The following is a 22625-nucleotide window of genomic DNA, read 5'->3' as shown; positions in this document are numbered from 1 at the left end:
ACAGTACCATCTCAGGTAGTGATGGGAGACAATGACACCCGAAGTGTGTTCCTTATGTCCGGTCTACTCCACAATTTCATTTTGGTTGCTGTTACTGCAGAGAGATATTGGACTGTTTCCCGAGCATGTGCGATTCCCGGCTTATTAGTTCGCTAAGAGTGATTGTGATCTTAATCCAATTGTCAAGAGAAGTATTATGACTGAAAACGACTGGGCTTTAAAAAGGTGGGGATGGAGATAGGGATAGTGCCGGCAGTGGCATTTTTGCTGCCTTAGCTGAAATTGTAAACCACACCTCACTCACTCAAGTTGCCCAATTGTATGACCATTTCTATGATGCACAGAGTTAAAAAAAAAAATGCATGATTACTGGTGTTTTACCCTTTGATTTTGTATTTCCCATATAAAAATTTGTATGTAACCTACACAGATTTCTATACTTACATTAATGTATGATTTTTATGAGAATTATTGATATATAGTTCTTTTAATAAATTTCATAATTCATGATAACTTACAGTATATCAAAGAAAACTAGCAGTTTACTACAGACACTGTCACATTTTTTTACGTTGCAGCCTTATGCTAAAATAGTTTAAATATATTTTTCCCCCAAATCAAGCAACACCCAATACCCAAAAGGACAGTTTATAGCCTAGAAAAGGAAAACGATACCAAGATCAAATATTTTAAGCAAAGTCATCCATCATAAGGATAAGTCAGCCAACCAAAAGTGTTTAATGTCACATGTCCTGGAACCCCATGTGTGCTTTTTACATTAATAAGGCTCATCTGTGGAACCAAAAGAAGCATGTGACCATTTATTCTGGACGCTGGAAAACCAAACCTATGAATAATACCTATCATTAAATTAAAACACCATCCAGCACAACATCCACTTCTGATGCTGATCATTTTTCAGTAAGCTTTTCTAGGATTATATAAATCCAGAATTTGCTATTGGTTTTATTTTCTATTATATGTTCTTCTATTTGGTATTTTTTATACAGTAAAACCTCGATTATATGTCAGGGGTTGGGACCGAGGCCGTGGTGGACAAGAGAAAACAAGGATAACAGAACAGCTACTTTAAAAATGATATACAGTAGATTAGTTTAGCGAAAAATTATATTAACAAAATATAGTATTAACAAAATGAATTTGTTTATATAATGACCAGCATAACAAGCAAATACAACTCAGAGGTACTAGAGTTTTCTATGTTTTACTTGGGAGTCTTCATTCCATAACAAATGGTACCCTGTGTTATACTCTTTTATCTGGGTTACACAGCACACCTGCAAACAACGTTCTGTCTTTTTCTATACCGCAAACACTCCTGCTTATTCTCTCCTGACTCCCTACTCAAAACTTCCTTGTGCCGCACCTTCTTTTTTTCTCCTGTCATTCATTTCCTAAGAGGTATGTCCGCCCCTCACAGAACAGAAGCCCTTCACCCGGTCCTATCACTTACAAAGCATTCCACTCTTTCTGCTCCCGCACAGCGCATCATAAGTTGCCTGCATGTCACAATATAGCAATAAAACATAACAAAATTTAAAAAGAAAATTACAATGCAGAAGAACATTATCATTAATACAGAATAACATTACTGTCAGCGGTTTCCATTTTCAACACGTTTTTCAATTTTGTCAGCATTATGGTTTATATCATTACCTGTTGTTCTTCCTACTCAGTAAACTGAGGCAATACTTGAAGTGCTTTTTCCGTTTCGTAAACGTTTAACAATTTCAATTTTTTGTGACAATTCAAACCACACATGTTTACCGGCAATAGATAAACAAAAGTAAGATTAAAAAAAGAGTAAAGCGGCAAAACACTAATAAAGTTTAAGGTATGTAACTGACACTGTGATTTCAAAATGCAGCATGACAAATGGTGCTGGGGAAAAAACACTATGTGGTGGCAAAAAGAAGAGCTGCTCCAATGTGCATAGCTCACAGCATATCATGTAGCAGTAGTAATAGGTAGACGCTGGCGTGCACAATGTTTATTTATTTATTTATTTGCACTGATGGTTAATGGAGACTGATGGTTAATCGAGAGATGGATAATCAAAGTTTTACTGTACTTTAATAAATGCCATGCTTGTTTTACATTTCTGTAATTTGAATTAATATCTTGAGTGCCTGAAGAAACTGTTAGGGCACCTATTTAGGTAAGATTGCTGGTTTCTTGCCAAGAGGCAGCTCCTTGATATTTAGAACAAGTATAGTAAAAATAAGACACTCTCGGTTAGAAGGTAGCCCTATAACCAAAGTAACAGAGTTTTCATTCATTATGAGGACACCTGTATTTTCACTACTGCTAGTGAGAGTGAGTCCCCATATAAAGTACAAGCATCTTGTATTCTTCTTATATGTACTTACGTGAAATATTGCAGAGTGACTGGTAATTGGAATTCCCTGGGACTTTGCCTGGATGGGACCTTTATCTGTATGTGTGTAGCTGTGTACTATGTGGAATAATGTCAGGTGACTGGCAATTAGCATTACCAAGACTTTGTCTGGATTGGATATCTATGTGTATGTGTGTGTATCTGTGTGTGCATTAATTTTGAAAGTGCGGGAGTATGCCAGTGCGGTAACATACCTCATAAGTCTCACAAATTTCATAATAATCCCACAATAATAAAGGCAGTATTCATTAAATGCAGACATCCATTTTCTTTGGTTTGTCTTTATATTTTTTTTTTTATTTACATTTTGAATACTTATTTTTTATTGCCAATATTGTTTCATCTTTTACTGTACAGACCATACCAGCATTTCTTAAACTATGGGTCGCGACCCAAACTGCTGACATTTGCACATTTTTGTGATGAGTCACCACATGATTGTGCAGTAATATCTGCACAGTTCACCCAAGTACTGTACTGTACTGAATGATTCGCCTCCCTCTCTGTATCGTAGTATTTATTGCAGTAGTATGCAAAAACAATGGCACAGACAGCCTTCGTTTCAATGACACAGAACTAGAAAACAATAACTCACAACACCACATTCCCTCTTATAACCGGTAAAACAATCAAACAACAAAAGCACAAATAAGAAAGAGGGAGAAATGGGGAATGACAGAAGGTCTAAATATATTGAATGCTACACAAGAATGTGACAATTTCCAAGGTGTTATGAAGAGCGAGTGAATAGGCTGGAGGTGAGTATTAATAGTGTCATGGCAGTGTTGTATGCTAAATTCAGTTTCAGTTGCCATTGACAACTGCTCAATGTTTCATTGCATATTCTCTTTTCCTTCATAAACACAGTCTAATTCTGAAACAGAGGTGCAAAGAAGATATCACATGTGTGTACAAATGCACTTCGCTCTGGTGTTGATTGAGGTGCTTGGCTGATCAGGTATACAACAGCAAATGCAAGTGGATAAATCAGGTGCCTCGTTCACAGCTCAGACTGGGCAATGCACCACACCTGTGCCCAAACAGGAAGGATAAAAAGGAGCCTACACGGCAGGAGAACAGAAAAACACAAAGATAAACAGAAAGACAAGGAGGTTAAAGGAAGGCAGAAGGAAAAGAAGCAGGATTTGGAGGAAGTAAATTTCAGTGCAGCATCCTGTACACGCCAATGGACTGGCAACAGGGGCCAGAGTGGGGGACCAAACGGCTGTATGAGCCTGCTGGTTGATGTCTCCTTGTGCTGCGGAAACTGAAGAAAGCAAGCTGTTGATTTTAGAAAGCAGCTCTGTAACTCATGATTTTAAAAGAAAATGTTCGCCCTTAGATATTAACCTTATTTTAACAGATTATTATGCATTTTTTACCACCATGTTCACTCAATTTTATGGAAATTTGATGTACTGCACTAATTGTACTTTGTTTTGGGTTTTATTTTAATAAAAGCATGCACAAACTCCTTGCTGAATGTGTGTATCCTCATTTGCCTGGCTCATCTTGGTACAGTTACGTGTTGAACAGGCTCCTGGAAGTGACCAGAGCATGGAGCCAGCCCGGATAGTCATAGTCAATAATATTAAACATTTCAAACTGGAACGTTCACTAAATTATTCAGGATTTATTCTATCACCCGTATAAGCAAATAATGCTTAATTTAGGTACTTTTTACATTTGGCTCACTAAACTGTTAAATAAAACCAGAACATGACAAATTATTTGTGAACTCATTTAGAACAATTTTTAGTTATAGTAAAGGTGGAGCTCATTTAAACAAACATTATTTAAAACAAATAATGTTATTTAAGACAAGATAAGTAAATTGCATCTTTTTCTTTTCACTAATTTTTTTCTTATCCGGTGCCATGAATCAGGTGACTATGTTAAGTATTAATTCATCGACACTGGCAGTAATATACCTCAGAAATCCATTCCTTAGTTTGAATAATTGTTGTTCCAACAATACCTTTTCTTTCCACTTTTCTCTTTTAGTAATACTGATATGAGAGAAATGCTTAAAGAAACAAAAATGCATACTTTTTTTATTATTATATGGCCACTTTTTCATTTGTAGCTAATTATGATAATAATCCTCGTCTGGGGTGCCAGTATGGTATCAGGTTTCTCATCTGGGTCATCAAGATTAAAACGCTTAAATATCGCTGGGCATATAAAATATAGTTGACTAATTTCTTGCTCAGTTCTTATGAACCCCAAAGGTTATGCAGAAAGGAAATTAAAGTATATCAAATCAAAAACCAAACTCAAATTATTTTATTATTTTGAACAATACAGGTTTTGGAATTCCTTTAATTGATTAAAATAGTCCTCAAGAAAAGAAACATCACAGTAAACTATTCACTGTTAACCTATGAAATTGGGCCAACCTAAACTAGATTCAATAAGAAAAGTGTATTTTTTTAAATTATATTGTGATACAAATTTTTGGCCATAAGTCATGACACAACAACAAATAAGCACATAAGGAAGTGAGAAAAAAATAACTTACACTTTCTGATTTTTGCACAGAAGAATCTTTTTCTTCCTTATCAGCCTTTGGAGATTTGCCTTTAAATAGTTAAAGTAAGCAGTATGAAAAACAGCACAGTAAGCAATCAAAAAGTCAGCACAGTAATAACAAATAAAAAGATTTATTGGGACACAACATTCTCAAAACATTAAGATTAAAGGCAACAGGATTGAAATTATTTTTTGACATTACTAATAATGTCTACAATATTTCTGTTGTTGATTATTTACACTGTATACATTTTCAAATGAGGGACTGATCTTTTTAAGTCTGCTACCACATGCTTGTTAAAGGATCTCACCCTGCTCTCTAGCACCCAAGTTCCACTCAGCTAAGATGGCAGCACATGTTTTGGGTAAAAACAAAACTCCTGTGAACTAATAAGCACATGAAATGTCTGTCATTATAATGTTTTGATTATAATATCAGTCATCACTTTTTCAGAGGAGCCAAGGAAATGTTTAAAGGAGAGAATGTTGCTGCCAGAAAGTTAATTTGTGATGTAATTATGTTTTAAGAAATAGTGAAGATTGCAAACATATTTCACAGAAATATAACCATGTACTGACTAAATTAATTTAATCATGAAGTAAACCATACTTACAATTTGTGCATGTATAATGCCTACAAAGTACGAAGGCCTCTGATTTAAAAGAGCTGTGAATTTGTAAACACCAAGCACAATAAGAGAAGCAACTCTGGATGAGTCTGTGTAAAATTCCCTGCTTAACATCCGAACTGAGCAAGATATCCCCAGTGGGTCTACTGAACATGTACAGCATTTTGTTTGCTTCATGTGAACAGTATGCTTACTTGTTTGTACTTTCTTGTTCAGTGTCCAATTATAAACCTGATAATTATGTGTTATGCATTGCTGACAATGTTAGTTCTCTGTCTCTTTTAATAATTAACATGTTCAGTGTACTTTATGTTTATAACCAACATTTTCATTTTTAATAACACTTAGATCTTGTATAAGTAAACGCACATAAATAACTTTCTATTTTGCGAATGACCGAATTATTAGGATTACTCATTGTTAACACTAAGAATGATGTGCTGTTCTGAGTGTACAGAAATGTATTAAAATGTATGGCATTTCTTCTTCTAACACTGTTCATCACACGGAGTATGTATTTGGAAACTGTAATAGTGCCATCTGTTGATTGGTTTAAAGAAAGTGATATTTTGGTGGCTTTAATTAAGTTTCCTGGGTAGTATACAGTAATCCCTCGCTACTTCGCGGTTCACTTTTCGCGGATTCACGACTTCACGGATTTTATATGTAAGCATATCTAAATGCATAACGCGTATTTTTCGCTGCTTCGCAGGTTTCTGCGGACAATGGGTCTTTTTACTTGCTTCCTCAGTTGGTTTGCCCAGTTGATTTCATACAAGAGATGCTATTGGCGGATGGCTGAGAAGCTACCCAATCAGAGCACGCAGTTAAGTTCCTGTGTGCTGCTGATTGGCTCAGCGACAGAGTGTTGCATTAACCAGGAAGTCTCATCTCACTCATTCATCATTAACGTGCTAATGCTTCAGGGGCCATGTCCAAGCACCAACAGAAGATGCAAATGATTGCAGAAAAGGTAAAAGTTTTGGATATGTTGAAGGAAGGGAACAGCTACACCACTGCAGGACATCGATTCTTTTTATTTAAGAAGGAGGAAAAGCATATAAGATCTACGGCCGCAGTGTCCTTTAACCAGGGTGCAAAATGAGTTGCAAGTGGACGTGATAAGGCAGTAGTCTGGATGGAATCTGCTTTAGGAATCTTTGCAACAAGGTCGACGACGTCATGACCACCTACAAGCTGCTACGTGTACTTCGCTATACAGTAAGTGTAAACTTATCTACCGATTTCATATTTCTTAGCAATTGTCCCTGTTTTTAATAGAGTAAATGGTGGGTTGTAAACAATACAGGGAGGGTTTAAAAACGTCCAAATACACGTTAAATAATTAAATAAATACAGTGTCCCTACTTCGCGGAAATTCAGTTATCGTGCTCAGCCTTGGAACCTATCTCCCGCGATAAGTGAGGGATTACTGTATAATGTTTTAGTTTTGACATTTTGATTGTTTATGCTTGTATGTTGGTACGTGTGTACTTACTGTATGTATAGATTTCTGTTTGGATACCACACACACATATATCTATTATTATTATTCCTTGAAATATGTGTTTAGACAAATATAACACTGCATGTTGGCTACAGATTATGTATGGTGTCAAAATAAAATTACTTTTAAGACACTGCACTTGTTGTATTTGCAAAGTGCAGCACACTTATACATTATGCATGGAAGGAAAGCATCTCTTTTTAAAATGGCGCTGTCCGTTGCTAAATTTTATACTTTCAGACAAATGAACATCAATTCAGTTACAGCAATACTTGGCTACAGTGGCAGATTTACATGTCATGGTGGCCTATGCGTATACCAAAAAAATTTGACCAAAAAAATTAAATTAACAGTCAATTTACTGGTAGCTATGCTGACAATCATTAAGCCTTAAAAAAGGGTCGGAAGCATAGACAATTATATGTTTTAAATCAGTAAAACTAGTGCAGTAAAATTCTATCATTCACTAGATTAAACTATTTTAATTAGCGACTGGTACACTGGCTTAGAACCCATTAAACCTAACTACAATAAACAATTTATAACATTTTTCTTTTATTTATAGACCAATTCATCAAAATACAGCAAAGAGTTTAGTGGTAGAATCTATTTTTTAATACTAGAAAAACTAAATGAGGTTGATAAGAAATTTTACAGAAAAATGGATACTGCAATATTTTCACATTACATACAATATTTTAACCAACATTCAGTGTTTCAGTACTGAGTCTATAGCAATACAAAAACTATCCTTAAAACATATTTGCACGTTGAAAAAAATGAAAACTGGCAGCTAAAACACTGCTTAACATATAAATATATGCATTTATCTGTTTTCAGTGTTAAATTAATTTTTTGTATTTTGTGGGAGTTTTTTTTTTTATTTATTTTTACTTTTACAGTGAACTAACTAGTCATTAATAACTGAAGATGTCATTTTAAAAATGAACTAAAAATATCAATATGGGTGCAGCATTTGATATCTAGAATCACTGGACTGCAAAGATATTTGTGACTTACAGAGCAGTTTTTGACCCTTTAACTGCAACTACATTGAACAACCTTCCTTTTTAATAACGGGAGTGGGCTGTCTCGTCTTTTTAACCTCATCGCCTCTACTGCAAATAACACATACACCTTTGGCTTCTGTACCTATAAATCTACCTCTATCTGGATGTTAGAATTTTACTGCAGTACTTTTCAAATACCAACAACTATGATATTTATTATTTAAGTCTCATTATTTTAAATAGCTTACTAATTAAAAAAAAATCAACTTCCATGAGATTTTGTACGTTTCAGGAAGAGTTGATGTTTGTGTGTGTATATACTGTATATAATTCACACTTTTAACACTGCTGCTTTGTTTAACTGCTGCAATAAAATGACATCACGCTCGAGAGGACTGCTTTCCAGTAAAACATTCAGACAACCAATAAGGAAAACCTTACTTGTGCTTACTCCATCAAAATAAATAGTAGTTGATAAAGCATTACGCAGTATTCTGCATATTCAAACATTGTAGCAAAATGTTGGGGCAGTACTGAGTGTCTGAATGATTTAATAAGTCACAAACAGAAAGATGTGTTAATAAACAATAGAATACTACAGCTTTCACCAATGTTTGTGGTGTACATTGCCATTTTGGATTAACATCATGATCTAAAGTCAGACAAACTTGGACTTGACAGACTAGCCCAGAGTTGGTAATCCAGATAAATATTCTGACAAGGAACTTCCCACTTAAAATGGAATGCAGCACAAGTCATCTATATTACTAAACCACAGTTGTATAATTATATGCACGGACGCAGGACATACCGAGGCGCATGCGCACAGCGCCTCAGTGCCCCAGAGTCAGTAGGTGGCGCCCAAACAACACAACCAAACAACACAACCTGTAAACTAACAGTAAACGACTTCTACCTAATGACACAGCCACAGAAAATCAAAAACGCGACCGCATGGATAAGAACAATAAACGAAGGCTCCTACAACACGCTTCTGAGACACCAGAAGCAAAGAAGTCACGGCTCCAAAAAGAAAGAGCTCAACAATTAGAAATACAAAAACGAGCCCATATGGATACGACCTGTAAACTAAACCTGAGGTAAAGCGTGCATGCCAGGTTGTACAGTATATATGCAAACATGCCAGAGGCAACAGGCAAGCCGTACGCACTACCACCGCGGCCCAAACGCGACCGCCCACACCACCACATATACCACCTTCGTTTAGTACTGTGCCCCTCCAAGCCTGGGTCCACCGCCATCGTCACTTCAGCACGCGAATCCGCCGCCGTCAGCAAACGACTTCTAGCTGACGACACAGCCATAGAAAAACAAAAACGAGACTGCATGGATAAAAACAATAAACGAAGGCGCCTACAACGTGCTTCTGAAACACCAGAACTAGATGAGTCACAGCTCCAGAAAGAAACCGCTTCAGTACAAATATGTTTATTTAATTGAATGAAAAATTTCCCAGGACGCACCCACCCTCCATGATTTTTCATCCCTCCAAATATCGGAGGTAACAGAAAGTGATTGGCATTCTTGGATTTGCGATTCTTTTGAGAATCACGGGGTTACTGGTTGAGACTAAATGACTCTGCTAGGTCTGACCAAGGATATCCAGTCTCTACTTGATAAAGAGTGCTGCCTCTATTGAAACTATACTGAAAGCTTGAAACACATCCTCCATTGTTCAGGTTTCTTCACAAGCAGAAAACCTAAATTTGTGGCACTTGACATTTAAGGCTGATCTTTAACAGGCACTTTCAGTTCTTAGCCATTTGTCTAACACACTGGGCTGTTGAAAATTAAACAGGATTGGCATCATTACTAAATATACTTTTTAAATAAGTAATCACATTTACTTTAAAAAGTACACTTTCATACAAAACCTGCTCAAGTTTAAAAATAAATGTTCTTTGTTACTTTCCATCACTGTTTGTAACATTTATATTTACATTATATGGTTAAAAAAACTTAATAACGAATAATACTTAACAAATGATACTTAACAAATGAGTCAAATTAATTCAAATTTCAAATATCAGAATTTCTTGGTTCTTTCATTTTTCTAAATCTCCACTTCAATTTTTACATTTGTCCCAACTTTAATGCTTCCTGTGTAAAATGAAACTTGTCAATTTCACATTAATCCATTATTTCAGAACTTCTGTAAAACAGCCTTTGTTCTACTATTTTCTATATGTCTTACAGAAGTTAAATTTTGTTATTGCTCAAATCTTTGATGGTCAAGTCAGGGTGGCTGACGTAATAGTCCTTACAGAAGACAAAGCAGTTGTGATCCACTGTGCTGGTTACTTTGAGCAGCTGTTTAAAGCTGATCCTCCAGCTAGGTCGTTGGATATCTTTGGGTCCATGGTTCTTCAAGCTGATCCTTCAATTAGCTGTGAACAACCCAGTCTCACTGAGACTGCACAGGTGGCGAACCAGCTGAGGGTAGGAAAGGCTACAGGGATCTGTGGTATCCGAAGTGAACCTCTCCAGGCTGGTGGTTAGGCTGTCCTCCTGGCATTCTTTGTTTCCATTCGGGTGACGGGCATTATCCCAACTGACTGGAAAACGTAACTTGTCGCCCCTATCTGGAAAGGGAAGGATGATGGCCTGGATTGCAGCAACTACAGGGAGATAATACTACTCTCAGTGCCGGGTAAGGTCCTTGCAAGGGTCATTCTCAATAGCATAGCTCACCTACCAGCAACCAGAGCAGTCTGATTGTACACCTAAGAAGTCTACCATCGACTGCATCCTGGCACTGCGAGTTCTCAGAGTGCAAACGTGAATATCGGTAAGAGTTTCTTTGCAGCCTTTGTCAGTTTTGATAATGAGTTTGACTCGGTTGATCGAGCTGTCCTGTGGGACATCCTGAGACTTCGCGGGATCCCCTCAAGGTTGCTGGATATCATGGACAGCCTGTACACTGATACTATGAGTGCTGTGTAGAGTGGAGGTAGAACCTCAGTGTTTTTCTCAGTTGATTCTGGGGTTTGTCAGGGGTGTGTTCTTGCTCCTACTATGTTCATTGCTTGCATGGACTAGGTGATGGGCAAAGTCGTGGGGTACTGCAACTGTGGGGGGAGTGTTGGTGAAGAAAGATTCACTAATCTTGAGATTGCTGACAATGCTGTGATCAAGAGACTGAGAAAGGTGTCTGAGTGTCTGGGCTTGTGATTGTCCCTGATAAAAAAAACAAGATCCAGGCCTTTAATGACCTCTTAGGCACAACCACCAGTAGTGTGTCTCTCTGAAGAGAGTGTGTCAACCTTGTGGAGAGGTTTACTTATCTCGGCAGCAACATTCATGTCTCTGGTGACTCTTCCTATGAAGTCAGTACTGGGGGGAGCATGGTGGTTCATGAAGTCACTGGAAAGGGGTGTGTAGCACTCCTAATATCTATGCAAAAGGACAAAAGTCCAAGTTTTTAAGAGTCCTGGTGCTTCCCGTCTTGCTATATGGTTGCGAGACATGGACGTTATCCAGTGATCTGAGATGAAGATCGGACTCTTTCGGTACTATGTCTCTTTGGAGAATCCTTGGGTCCTGATGGTTTGACTTTGTGTCAATTAAGCAGTTGCTCATGGAGTCCTGAAGAAGGCACATTACCTGCATTGTGGGGAAGCATCAGTTACGGCACTACGGCCATGTGGCACGATTCCCCAAGGGTGATCTACCTCGCAAGAGCTTCATCGTTAAGGACCCGAGTGGCTGGACTAGGCCATGGGGACACCCATGTAACACCTGGCTGCAGCAGACAGATGGTCATTTCCGGAGGGTGCCAGTGGGGGGGTTACCAAACAAGATCCCAAGCCATTTCATTGTCTGATGGGTGCAGCAACGTGCGGTACCAGTGCATGCTCCCCAACCTGACCTGACAGAGTCTTTGTACAAATTCAGAATTAAAAAACTAACATCGACTAAAACTGCTTATATTCAATTACTCTTGAGATACGGCATACCATTTGCCAATGTACCACTCAAATACATATGTGCTTTTCACTAAGTTTGTCATTTTTTTGGGATTATACTCACAAACATTAGTTTGCCTTCAAAAGTCAAAAGAATTACACAAATACAGCAATCAGTCCTGCGGACTATATGTATGTTTTTGCAATTATGCATTTCTATTAACCCAGTAAATGAAGTATTAATAGTGAGATGTACCTAGTGCTCTGAAATATTGAAATGCTAAATATATTTTATTTTGGTATTAAGAAATGGAGCAGTTTATTTTATCACCATTGTTGATAAGCCAAATAGCCACTTAGTTTAAAACTTGTTATTACATTTACTTGATACAACTGTTGTAAGCATAGCCAGTGTGGTTCCCCCCACCCCTCAATCCCCACAGTCTTATTTATAATTCTTAATGTTTGCAGGGTTACCCCAATGAGCCTGAACTGTACACTTTAGTTAGAAAATGGATGGATCCTTGGATGGACACATACAACTTGAATGTGAAGCATTTAATCCTTTATCAGGACTTTTTATTATATTGTTTCAAAAAGCTATTAATCATGCTATCAGTTTATCTCCTCTTTGAAATTCGTAACACAATTCGTTAAAATAAATTACATTACGTTATCAATCATATCACTGCTCTCTCAAATCAAAAATCCAACTCATAATGGGGTAAAAGTGGAAATAACAAAAACCTGTGTGTGTGTGCTTTGCTTTTTTTACTTCCATTTAAATGGAAGTTTGGTGATGGGGTCAAAAATTTGCAATACAGTTATGTTTCTGTGATTATTATATGTTCAAGGTGCAACTGAAGCCATTAATGAAATTCAGTAAATCACCGAGCCAACTGCGCTTGAACTGGCTGCACGTAGGCACACAGAGGTAAGCACTGACACTTGCAGGCCAGTCTAGTGCAGTGGCTGAATCCCGGGGACAGTGATGCTGCAAGGCGCCAGTGGTCATGAGCTGGCTGCTCAACGAATATATGGCACTGACTGATCAGCTCCGGCGTGCTCGCAAATTGCTTTGTGAAGCGACTATAGTCAGGTGCGGCATTCAATGAACGTACGTCGTCGAATATACTCGTCCCCTGTGTGCTGGCAAATTGCACTGAGACACGACTTTAGCAGTTGCAGAGTTCAATGAATGTACATCGTCGAATGTATGTCGCCGCATATAGTCTGCTTCGGCGTGCTCCCAAATTGCACTGGAAAACGACTCTAGCCAGTTGAGGCGTTCAACTAATGTACTTTTCCAAATATACTCGGCTCCAGCGTGCTGGCAAACTGCAGTGGTAAACGGCAGTTTAAGGGTTCAGTGATTATAATTTCAGTTATGTTTGCCAACGTGTTTGGAGTTATAGTAAACAAGTGAATAGGAGTAGCTGAGCCTTCCTAGTTTTTTTTTTCTTCTTTTTTCGTATAATATTTGAGTTCATATGAATAGTAAACCATCTCTAATTAACATTAGGTAACTTGTGTTTTGGAGTATATCAGTAATTAGCTTGTTACATATTTTAGTCCGTTATTTTTTTATTTTGGCATAATATAGTACATGATGTGATAAACTACAACACTTTTCCTTCAGAGTGGTATGATTAAAACATCTTTCTCTGTCTGCAAAATCATTCTTGTGTAGAGTACACCCCCAAAATTCGCGGGGGTTACATTCCTAGAGCACCTGCGAATTGTGAAAAACCGCAAATTTTGGATGTGGTTAAAAAAAGGCATATTTTTATAGTTTAAACCCTAAATATGCCCCAAAAACGCTTTAATTTGATTTCAAACTCAGCTTAATACATTACCTAAAAAATGAATGTAAAGATAAACCTGTATACTCTACTGCTGTCTCTCCCGCAGTGCTAGAATGTAAAATACCGATGTTACCGCTATAGGTACTATAGTTCATGCAAGCGCGTTTTCATTGCCAGAAGCCTAAGAAGGTGCAGGGTGTTTGGACGGCATCTTGGGGCTTTAACCGTTAAACTGCCACATACTTGGGGGTTAATGCATCCCTGGACGCCAAATATTTTTTTGCTGCACTTTAAGTAAACGTCACAATTCACAAAGAAAAAGTGAAATGTTAATAGAACACAATTTTTTTCCATGCAAAGAGCATCAAAATTACTGCAACACTGATCATTTTACACACTGCTAATGAACTGTAAAAACTATTTTAAAAACTACTGGAACAATATGTACAAAGTGCAACTGATGGATGAAACTCAGTAAATCACCAAGCCAACTGCGCTTGAACTGGCAGCACGCAAACACACAGAGGTAAATGCTGATACTGTCTCAATCCCAGAGACAGTCAGGCTGCAGTGAGTCATGCTTGGGTCACAGAATTGCACAGAAACACAGGAGACTGTTGGGACAGGAACTTTATTCAAACACTTCAAACAAACAAACATGTCTCTTTCAGAAGTTAAACAAGCTCAGTATGCAGTTAGTTATCGATTAAAGAATAGACAAACTTCATAGTGGAGCACAACCCCTAACAAGAGCAGAGGATGTTGGGGGAGGAGAGAGAAACAAAGCAATAGGCCAAAAAGGACAGGTGCTGTTCAGACTTTTAGGTCAGGTCCTGCATGCTCGCAAATTGCACTGGGAAACAACTATAGCTGGTTGTGGCTGTTTAAGGGTTAAGAGGAACAAAATGGTAAACACAGGAACACTCAGCTGGAGATGCATCACAGTCAATCAGCAGCAAGGAGAAATGAATAATGCTGTAGCGGTCCGGTGCCGCTAAGATTCACACCATCAAAAAGATGGTGATTTATTTATTTTTATGGTGGAGATTCCAGGGACTTTGACCCGACCCACACGCACTCACAGAGACAAAAACAAAGCAATCCGGTAATCAAACAGAAAATAAAGAATGTAATGAAAAAAACAGTACCACCAAGAGGTGGGCGGTATGACCAAAATTCTATATCACGGTATTTTTCTAAATTCTGCCGGTTTCACGGTATTAGACGGTATTTTTTTTCCCCATGCATGAGTGGATGTTAACCACATTTTCCACTGCAATTACTGCAGTAGACTGGCTAAGAATAACCTATTAGACTGTTATGAAAATTGTACATCGTACAAAAAGACATTTTAATGTGCACACAAGTATTAATCCAGGTTTGCATGGCCCCATAAAGTGATAGTTTTCAAGGGGGTGGCACTAAAGAGAAGGAATCACATTGCATGACAGATGCAGTCAAAATATAGAACCTTTAATTGAACAAATTTTGCAAAAGCTTAAACTATGATTTTGACAACATATTTTCAACCATCCAAAGAGGCATTTAGACTCAGTAAAATATCCAGAGGTGTTTGTCAAAAGTTGGATTGCACTGAACACGTCTTAGAAAAGGAATAAATAGTAAATATTTTTTGTAAACCAACTACACTTTCTGTTAATGTTAACAATCTCTGTCCACTGACACGTTAAAGTGACTTTTTAAACAATTCTACCATCATTAAACTGCATAATATTTAAACTAATAAATAATAACAATAAAATACATAATAGTATTACTGATAGTTGCACCATTACTTCAAGGCTTCAAGCCCAGGTGCATTACACAGTATTCACCAAATTAAAATAAAATAAAACAAGTGCAACTTGGTGATGACATCTTACCAACTGTTCCATCATTTAGGCAAACTGCATTAATATGGACCTTGCTTCAAGCTAAGCTATATTCATAAATAATAAAACTGCAACTTGCATTTATAATGCTGTTTGTGGTATAGCCCTATGGAAGCGCATTAGGGCCACTGTGAAGAAAAAAAAATATGGACACGGAAGAAAAAAACAAACTATATGTCGAGAATAAATTTGACATGTTGACTATGTCAAGATTAAAGTCGACATTTCCACTTTATTCTCATAGTTTATTTTATAATTAAAGTAGAATGCTGTAAACTAAACTTCATCCTAAAATCAATGTTTAATTTACTAGATTTTCTCAAACCCCGTCACAAGTTAATGCAGCACATCAAATACTTTGTGTTAAGTCTTCCCCGACCCTGTCGTTAATCACTACGCTTCTTAAACTGACTTCCTCTAAAAGCAGGCGCCTGCAGCAATCACCGCACAGAATCCATTCACTTCATGATATTCCTGCTCTCTACCAAAACCCCAGTTCCTATCTTTCCTTTTTCTTTCTCCACATTACCAATCATCACACGATAAACATCTTTGTGAAATTAAAACTAGTTATTAACTTAGCCTACGGAGTGTTCAGAACTTTAAAAATATCTTCGTTATACATGTTTAATTATGCCATCCATTCAGAGTTGCGCCCATCTCTGAACGAGTCGCCAGCACATCGCAGGATGAATTCAAGCAAAACATACACTAGCAAGTACAAAAACAAGTACAACTTGGCTTGCAGTATTATCCAGTAGTATAGAAACAGTATTTACACATCTGACCTTTTAAAACTAAAGTATCTCCAGGCGACGGACGTGACTCCTTTTTTTCGACAAAAGTTCTTCTGTTGTTCATGTTCAACTTTATCGTCGGCTTCAGTTTCGGAATGCTCTCTGTCCATTTTACACATTTCACAGAACTTTAATTTATTTGCGCATTTATTTATTTATTTAATTTTGTCCGAAATAGTCCTCCATATACCTATGCTACTGCCCACTATTTGGTGGTGTAGCAGTGAAAAACAGCCCTAGTGCAACAAATCTGTGTTTAGCGGTGTAGCAGTGAAAAAGGTCCCCACTTGAACAGTTTCCCGTTGCGCCACGTTCCGAACGTCGTTTAGGCAATTTAAACCAGTGTTGCGGTATAAGAAAAATCCATATCATAAAAAAAAATAAAAAACGGTTTTCGGTATGAACCGGTATACCGCCCAGCACTAGTACCACCCCTGTTCCCCTTACAGTGATTACACATTAAATACAACAAAGCACCAACAAAACACACACAGTAAATCATGAAAAACGGCAACGGATGAAATGCAATGATGAAAATAGAGATCCGCACATTGAATGGGAATGTAAAGATAGTCCTACCGCTAGTTTCTGAAATGGTGAAGATGGGTTCAGAAGCGCTTCTTTGCAGGATGGCCAAGAATCCACTTACAGTCCTCATGTACACAGGCAGAAAATGCAGACACCAAACACGAAATGATCCAGGACAAAATGAATAAGTACAGGTAACCCAACAGAGAGACAAGAACTTGAAACACAAATTACAAAAACCTTTTTTTTTGCTTTTGGTCACCGGCCCCCTTTGTAAAAGCAACGCTGATATCCTTTGACCCCAAAAGCCCCAGCACCCTCAGCAGAAGACCACTGCAGGGACTGCTTGGAGTCGCAGTTTCAAATTCTATTGGCTACTTTCACCATACCAAGCCGCGTTTGCGCTGCAGTTGTTTCCTGTTCTCTCTACAGTACAGTATTGCCACGAAAAAAGCCATAAAAATTGCGGAGGTAATATGCAGTTTTCGCTAATAATTACTAGATAGGTTCTAAGGAAAAATCCGCGAATGACTGAGGCCGCAAACTCCGAACCGCGGCTTCACAGGGGTCTACTGTATTCCTGCTACCTCTACTCCCTCTGAGAGTCTCTTCTCAGCAGCTGGGAACATTGTCTCAAAGAAGAGAGCCAGCCTCACACCAGAGCATGTCGAAATGCTCACGTTCCTGCACTGCAATCAGGACTACATGAACTGAATCTTTTATAAACTGTACATTATTGTTTTATTTTATTTGAATTGAAGCTTTATTTAAACTTTTGGACTTCTGGACACCAGTGGCCATTTTTGGTTAAGTTAAATGCACTTTTTTTGTTCAAAGACTATGTGCACTTTAGTTTGTATTGTTTAATGTATTTCTTTTTTATTGTGATGGTCATACTAATATAAAACATCTGATTATTTTTAAATTCAAATGTTTCATTGGTTATTTTAATTTGATTATTATTAATTTTAGTCGTGTTAATGCAGAGACATCAGGGTGACATTCACAGGTGGACAGATGTAAGCAGATGAGGTAAGACATGCACTGGAGCCCAGAACAGGATGTGCAACCACAGGTCGCAGGCATCAAAATAGTCAGGCATGAAATAATTGTGACTAATCGGGGGGGGGAAAAATAAAAAAAAAAAAAGAATGATTAGTCGATTACCAAAATAATCATTAGGTGCAGCCCTAATATTAACCACAATAAAAAATGACTGCCATATACAAGATTCTCATTTGTTTGTTTTAATTACATTAAGATGACCATTTTTAAGAGCATGTTGTTAACATAGTATTAATTATAGTCATCTCAAGGGACACACATTCTCATAGTAGACTATAGGTAGGGCTCCTGAGCCAAAATGGAGCCATAAATAAAGGTTCTAATGGTGGAGATATTAAAAATGTCTTATTTGAAAACTTATTTTATTAAAAAACACAACTTGTATGAAGAAAACATAACAACAAAAATAAATACTTACTAACACTCTGGGCCTTGAGCTTTGGGGGTCTTCCTCTCCGGGGTGTCTTTATACATTCAGAAGCCTCTGTTGCAGACACCTGACAATTAACGGCAAGTTAAGCACACCACTGCAAACAACAGGGAATTCTAAAGGACAAGCTATTTCTCTATTACCCATTTGTGTGCTTATTTGTAGGTAACAGCTTAAATAACTGCAGCATTCAAAAGTAACAAAATATTAAAAAGCAAAAAGAATTAATACTTTCCCATTTAACATAAACATTGTTGCTCATTCCATAACAATTTAACAAATTCTGTTTGTAGGTTTAGGACTGACCAAAATAAATAAATGAATAATAAATAAATAAATAAGCAAGCAAACAAACAAACAAATTGGGAGCTTGCTTAATTAAGGCTGGAGTCAAATTTTAAAGCAAAAGCTGGTTGACGTGAAAACGTGCAGCCATAGAGCGAAAGCCTGCACTGAAATTGAACCACTGTTTTAAGTCACATCTGATAAATAAACATAACAACTAGCCTATAAACATATACGTTCAAGAAGAACAATTTATTATTAGCAATACGGAAATTCTATACAAGTTCTCCAAAGACAACCAAAGTAGCAACAACTTAATAAAATTAACAATATAAACCTGTATTTTAAAAGTGAAAGTACTTGATTTATACAGATACAACTTTGTAACACATATTTACCTTTTATAAATGTTACAACAAAAACATATTTCAAATTAATAATTAAACATTTAATTAGTAACAAAAAATATATTCACCATTTCCAATTCTTTTTCATTTACGTATTTGCCTGAAAGAGAGAAAAAGATAGGCCCTGGATTTTACATGCCTGAAATAACTGGGTTCTTGTTTCATTATGAAACCTCATTCAGGTTACTGTTCTTCTAACATTTATTTGATCAACAACAGAATACTCTAATAAAATGTGAAATATTATTAAAAATAACTTTACTTACATTCTTCAAAACCTGAAGCAGACTGGAGTTTTGGTGTTCTGCCTCTGCGACCTTGTTTTTTTTCCTTCTTATCTTCTGCCTATTTTGAAGGACTTGCTTAGTAAATTTTATAACATTAATAAAATACACAAAATATAAAAAGAATAAAAATATAAATGCAACATACCTCTGAGTTTTGACAGCTTGTTTGTTTGGTTGCATTTTCCACTTCCACATTCGGTTCAGCTTTATGGAATGAAAAGGGAACAGAAGAAAAAAACATACATTTTTAACTTAAATATAAAAATTAGGGCTATAATATTTTGTTTTTCTAGAGTAGGTAAACGGTTCTTGCTTACAAAATGTCATCAATGATTGTGCTGCTGTCGAAGAGTTATCTGTTCTGTTTGCAGTTTCTTCATCCTGCTGTACAAAAGAAAAATAGAAAAAAAATTACCTCTATTCCTGAAGATAAAAGGCAACCCTATAGCCAAAAACATCACCAATTAATCTAGTGTAAGAGTCTTTCAAAGTAGCAAATCATATCAAGCTGTCATTCACTAACCAGCCACTTTATTTCATATTGTATGTATGTCCTACCCATTTAATTCACTTTTAAATCAGTGACAATATCGAATATGTAGATAATGGTTTTTAAAGCAGTGAGGAATGGACCTTGTTTATGTTCACAATTCAGAGGGAGAACAGAAAATGTTAAAGATTTATAGTAGTAGGTCTTGAATATAGCTTAAAAGTGAGGGTAGACATGCAAACACAGGTTCATCATAGACAGGTGTCTTTCTGGGCCTTTCAAGTATCACATGTGCCGCAAGTACATAAATGACATGAACATCAGAAAAAAAAAATGTAGAGAATAGGCTTATGGTCAAAAACAGACCGTTTGTAAAAGAACCTGATGGAGGCCAATGCTGCTTGTTTGTAATTAAAGAAGGAATACAGTCAGCCAAGAGTACAACAATGATGCCACAACAGGCTTATCAGAACATTTAATCTGTCATGCTTTGTAACAAACAGAATAAGACAGAACAATTTTGGATTATTGACTGTTTGTTTAAGTGAAAACAAGGTGGTACAAATATGAATATTGTTGCTGTTCAGCTTATCCGATACCCATCTACATATAGGCTTCTTCAGCACTGCTTCATGGGAAAAAAAAATACTTCAGAGTATTCAGCGTAATGCACTCCCCACCCCAGTTACCACTGTTCAGCTTATCGGTCAACTGTGGGTTGGGATGAAATAAAAGTATTTAATTGGGGTAGACTGACGACAGAATGTACCCACATATTCGTGCCACATTCCAGAGGCTGTGCTCATTCCAGTCTCCATGAATTCAGGCTCCTTTGACAGCAAATAGGAAAACAATTTGCCATTAGTAAGGTGATTCTAATAAACTGACACTCATTGTATTATACCCAGTACATTTTAAGAGCAGCTTGCATTCTGACTGCAGATAAAATAACACTTAATAATGTAACAAATTAAAACACTAAATGTATTCATAAACTCAGTTTTAAGTGCACTAAGTTACATTTGTACTACTACGTAACCTAAAATTTGCAATCTGTGACTTATCTAACTTACAGGTGTGACTAGTAATTTTATTTTTTTTATTTTTACTTATTTATTTTTATAAGTCCTTTCTGAATAATGAATATATAAATGAACAGTCAGCACAATTAAATTAACTTTGTTGTTTTCACACTAAAAAAAAAAATAAGAATGCATTTTGACTGTATAGCCATCATCAAGTGTGTGACTAGAAAAGGAAGAACAGGTTCGATATACAGCGGTGTGAAAAACTATTTGCCCCCTTCCTGATTTCTTATTCTTTTGCATGTTTGTCACACAAAATGTTTCTGATCATCAAACACATTTAACCATTAGTCAAATATAACACAAGTAAACACAAAATGCAGTTTTTAAATGATGGTTTTTATTATTTAGGGAGAAAAAAAATCCAAACCTACATGGCCCTGTGTGAAAAAGTAATTGCCCCCTTGTTAAAAAATAACCTAACTGTGGTGTATCACACCTGAGTTCAATTTCCGTAGCCACCCCCAGGCCTGATTACTGCCACACCTGTTTCAATCAAGAAATCACTTAAATAGGAGCTGCCTGACACAGAGAAGTAGACCAAAAGCACCTCAAAAGCTAGACATCATGCCAAGATCCAAAGAAATTCAGGAACAAATGAGAACAGAAGTAATTGAGATCTATCAGTCTGGTAAAGGTTATAAAGCCATTTCTAAAGCTTTGGGACTCCAGCGAACCACAGTGAGAGCCATTATCCACAAATGGCAAAAACATGGAACAGTGGTGAACCTTCCCAGGAGTGGCCGGCCGACCAAAATTACCCCAAGAGCGCAGAGACGACTCATCCGAGAGGTCACAAAAGACCCCAGGACAACGTCTAAAGAACTGCAGGCCTCACTTGCCTCAATTAAGGTCAGTGTTCACGACTCCACCATAAGAAAGAGACTGGGCAAAAACGGCCTGCATGGCAGATTTCCAAGACGCAAACCACTGTTAAGCAAAAAGAACATTAGGGCTCGTCTCAATTTTGCTAAGAAACATCTCAATGATTGCCAAGACTTTTGGGAAAATACCTTGTGGACTGATGAGTCAAAAGTTGAACTTTTTGGAAGGCAAATGTCCCGTTACATCTGGCGTAAAAGGAACACAGCATTTCAGAAAAAGAACATCATACCAACAGTAAAATATGGTGGTGGTAGTGTGATGGTCTGGGGTTGTTTTGCTGCTTCAGGACCTGGAAGGCTTGCTGTGATAGATGGAACCATGAATTCTACTGTCTACCAAAAAATCCTGAAGGAGAATGTCCGGCCATCTGTTCGTCAACTCAAGCTGAAGCGATCTTGGGTGCTGCAACAGGACAATGACCCAAAACACACCAGCAAATCCACCTCTGAATGGCTGAAGAAAAACAAAATGAAGACTTTGGAGTGGCCTAGTCAAAGTCCTGACCTGAATCCAATTGAGATGCTATGGCATGACCTTAAAAAGGCGGTTCATGCTAGAAAACCCCTCAAATAAAGCTGAATTACAAACAATTTTGCAAAGATGAGTGGGCCAAAATTCCTCCAGAGTGCTGTAAAAGACTCATTGC

The 22625-nt window shown here is 37.2% G+C and overlaps 1 protein-coding gene across 3 annotated transcripts in view; it reads right to left on the bottom strand.

Annotated features, from left to right (window-relative positions):
• The window catches only part of bod1l1 (biorientation of chromosomes in cell division 1-like 1), a 170440-nt gene that overhangs the window by 69546 nt on the left and 78269 nt on the right, over positions 1-22625 (bottom strand). For 2 of the 3 annotated variants that reach the window (XM_051928655.1, XM_051928653.1), the window contains exons 20-25: positions 19837-19903; positions 19665-19723; positions 19499-19577; positions 19301-19332; positions 18529-18607; positions 4941-4999 (exon numbers count right to left, since the gene is read on the bottom strand). In XM_051928655.1, the coding sequence (XP_051784615.1) occupies positions 4941-4999; positions 18529-18607; positions 19301-19332; positions 19499-19577; positions 19665-19723; positions 19837-19903 (375 nt within the window). The remainder of the gene's footprint in view (positions 1-4940; positions 5000-18528; positions 18608-19300; positions 19333-19498; positions 19578-19664; positions 19724-19836; positions 19904-22625) is intronic. The other variant, XM_051928654.1, reaches the window with a different exon arrangement.

Source organism: Erpetoichthys calabaricus, chromosome 5 (assembly GCF_900747795.2).
Source record: "Erpetoichthys calabaricus chromosome 5, fErpCal1.3, whole genome shotgun sequence".
Classification (NCBI taxonomy): Eukaryota; Metazoa; Chordata; class Cladistia; order Polypteriformes; family Polypteridae; genus Erpetoichthys; species Erpetoichthys calabaricus.
Note: the sequence above shows the minus strand (reverse complement) of the source record. Positions and strands in the feature narration are given on the sequence as shown.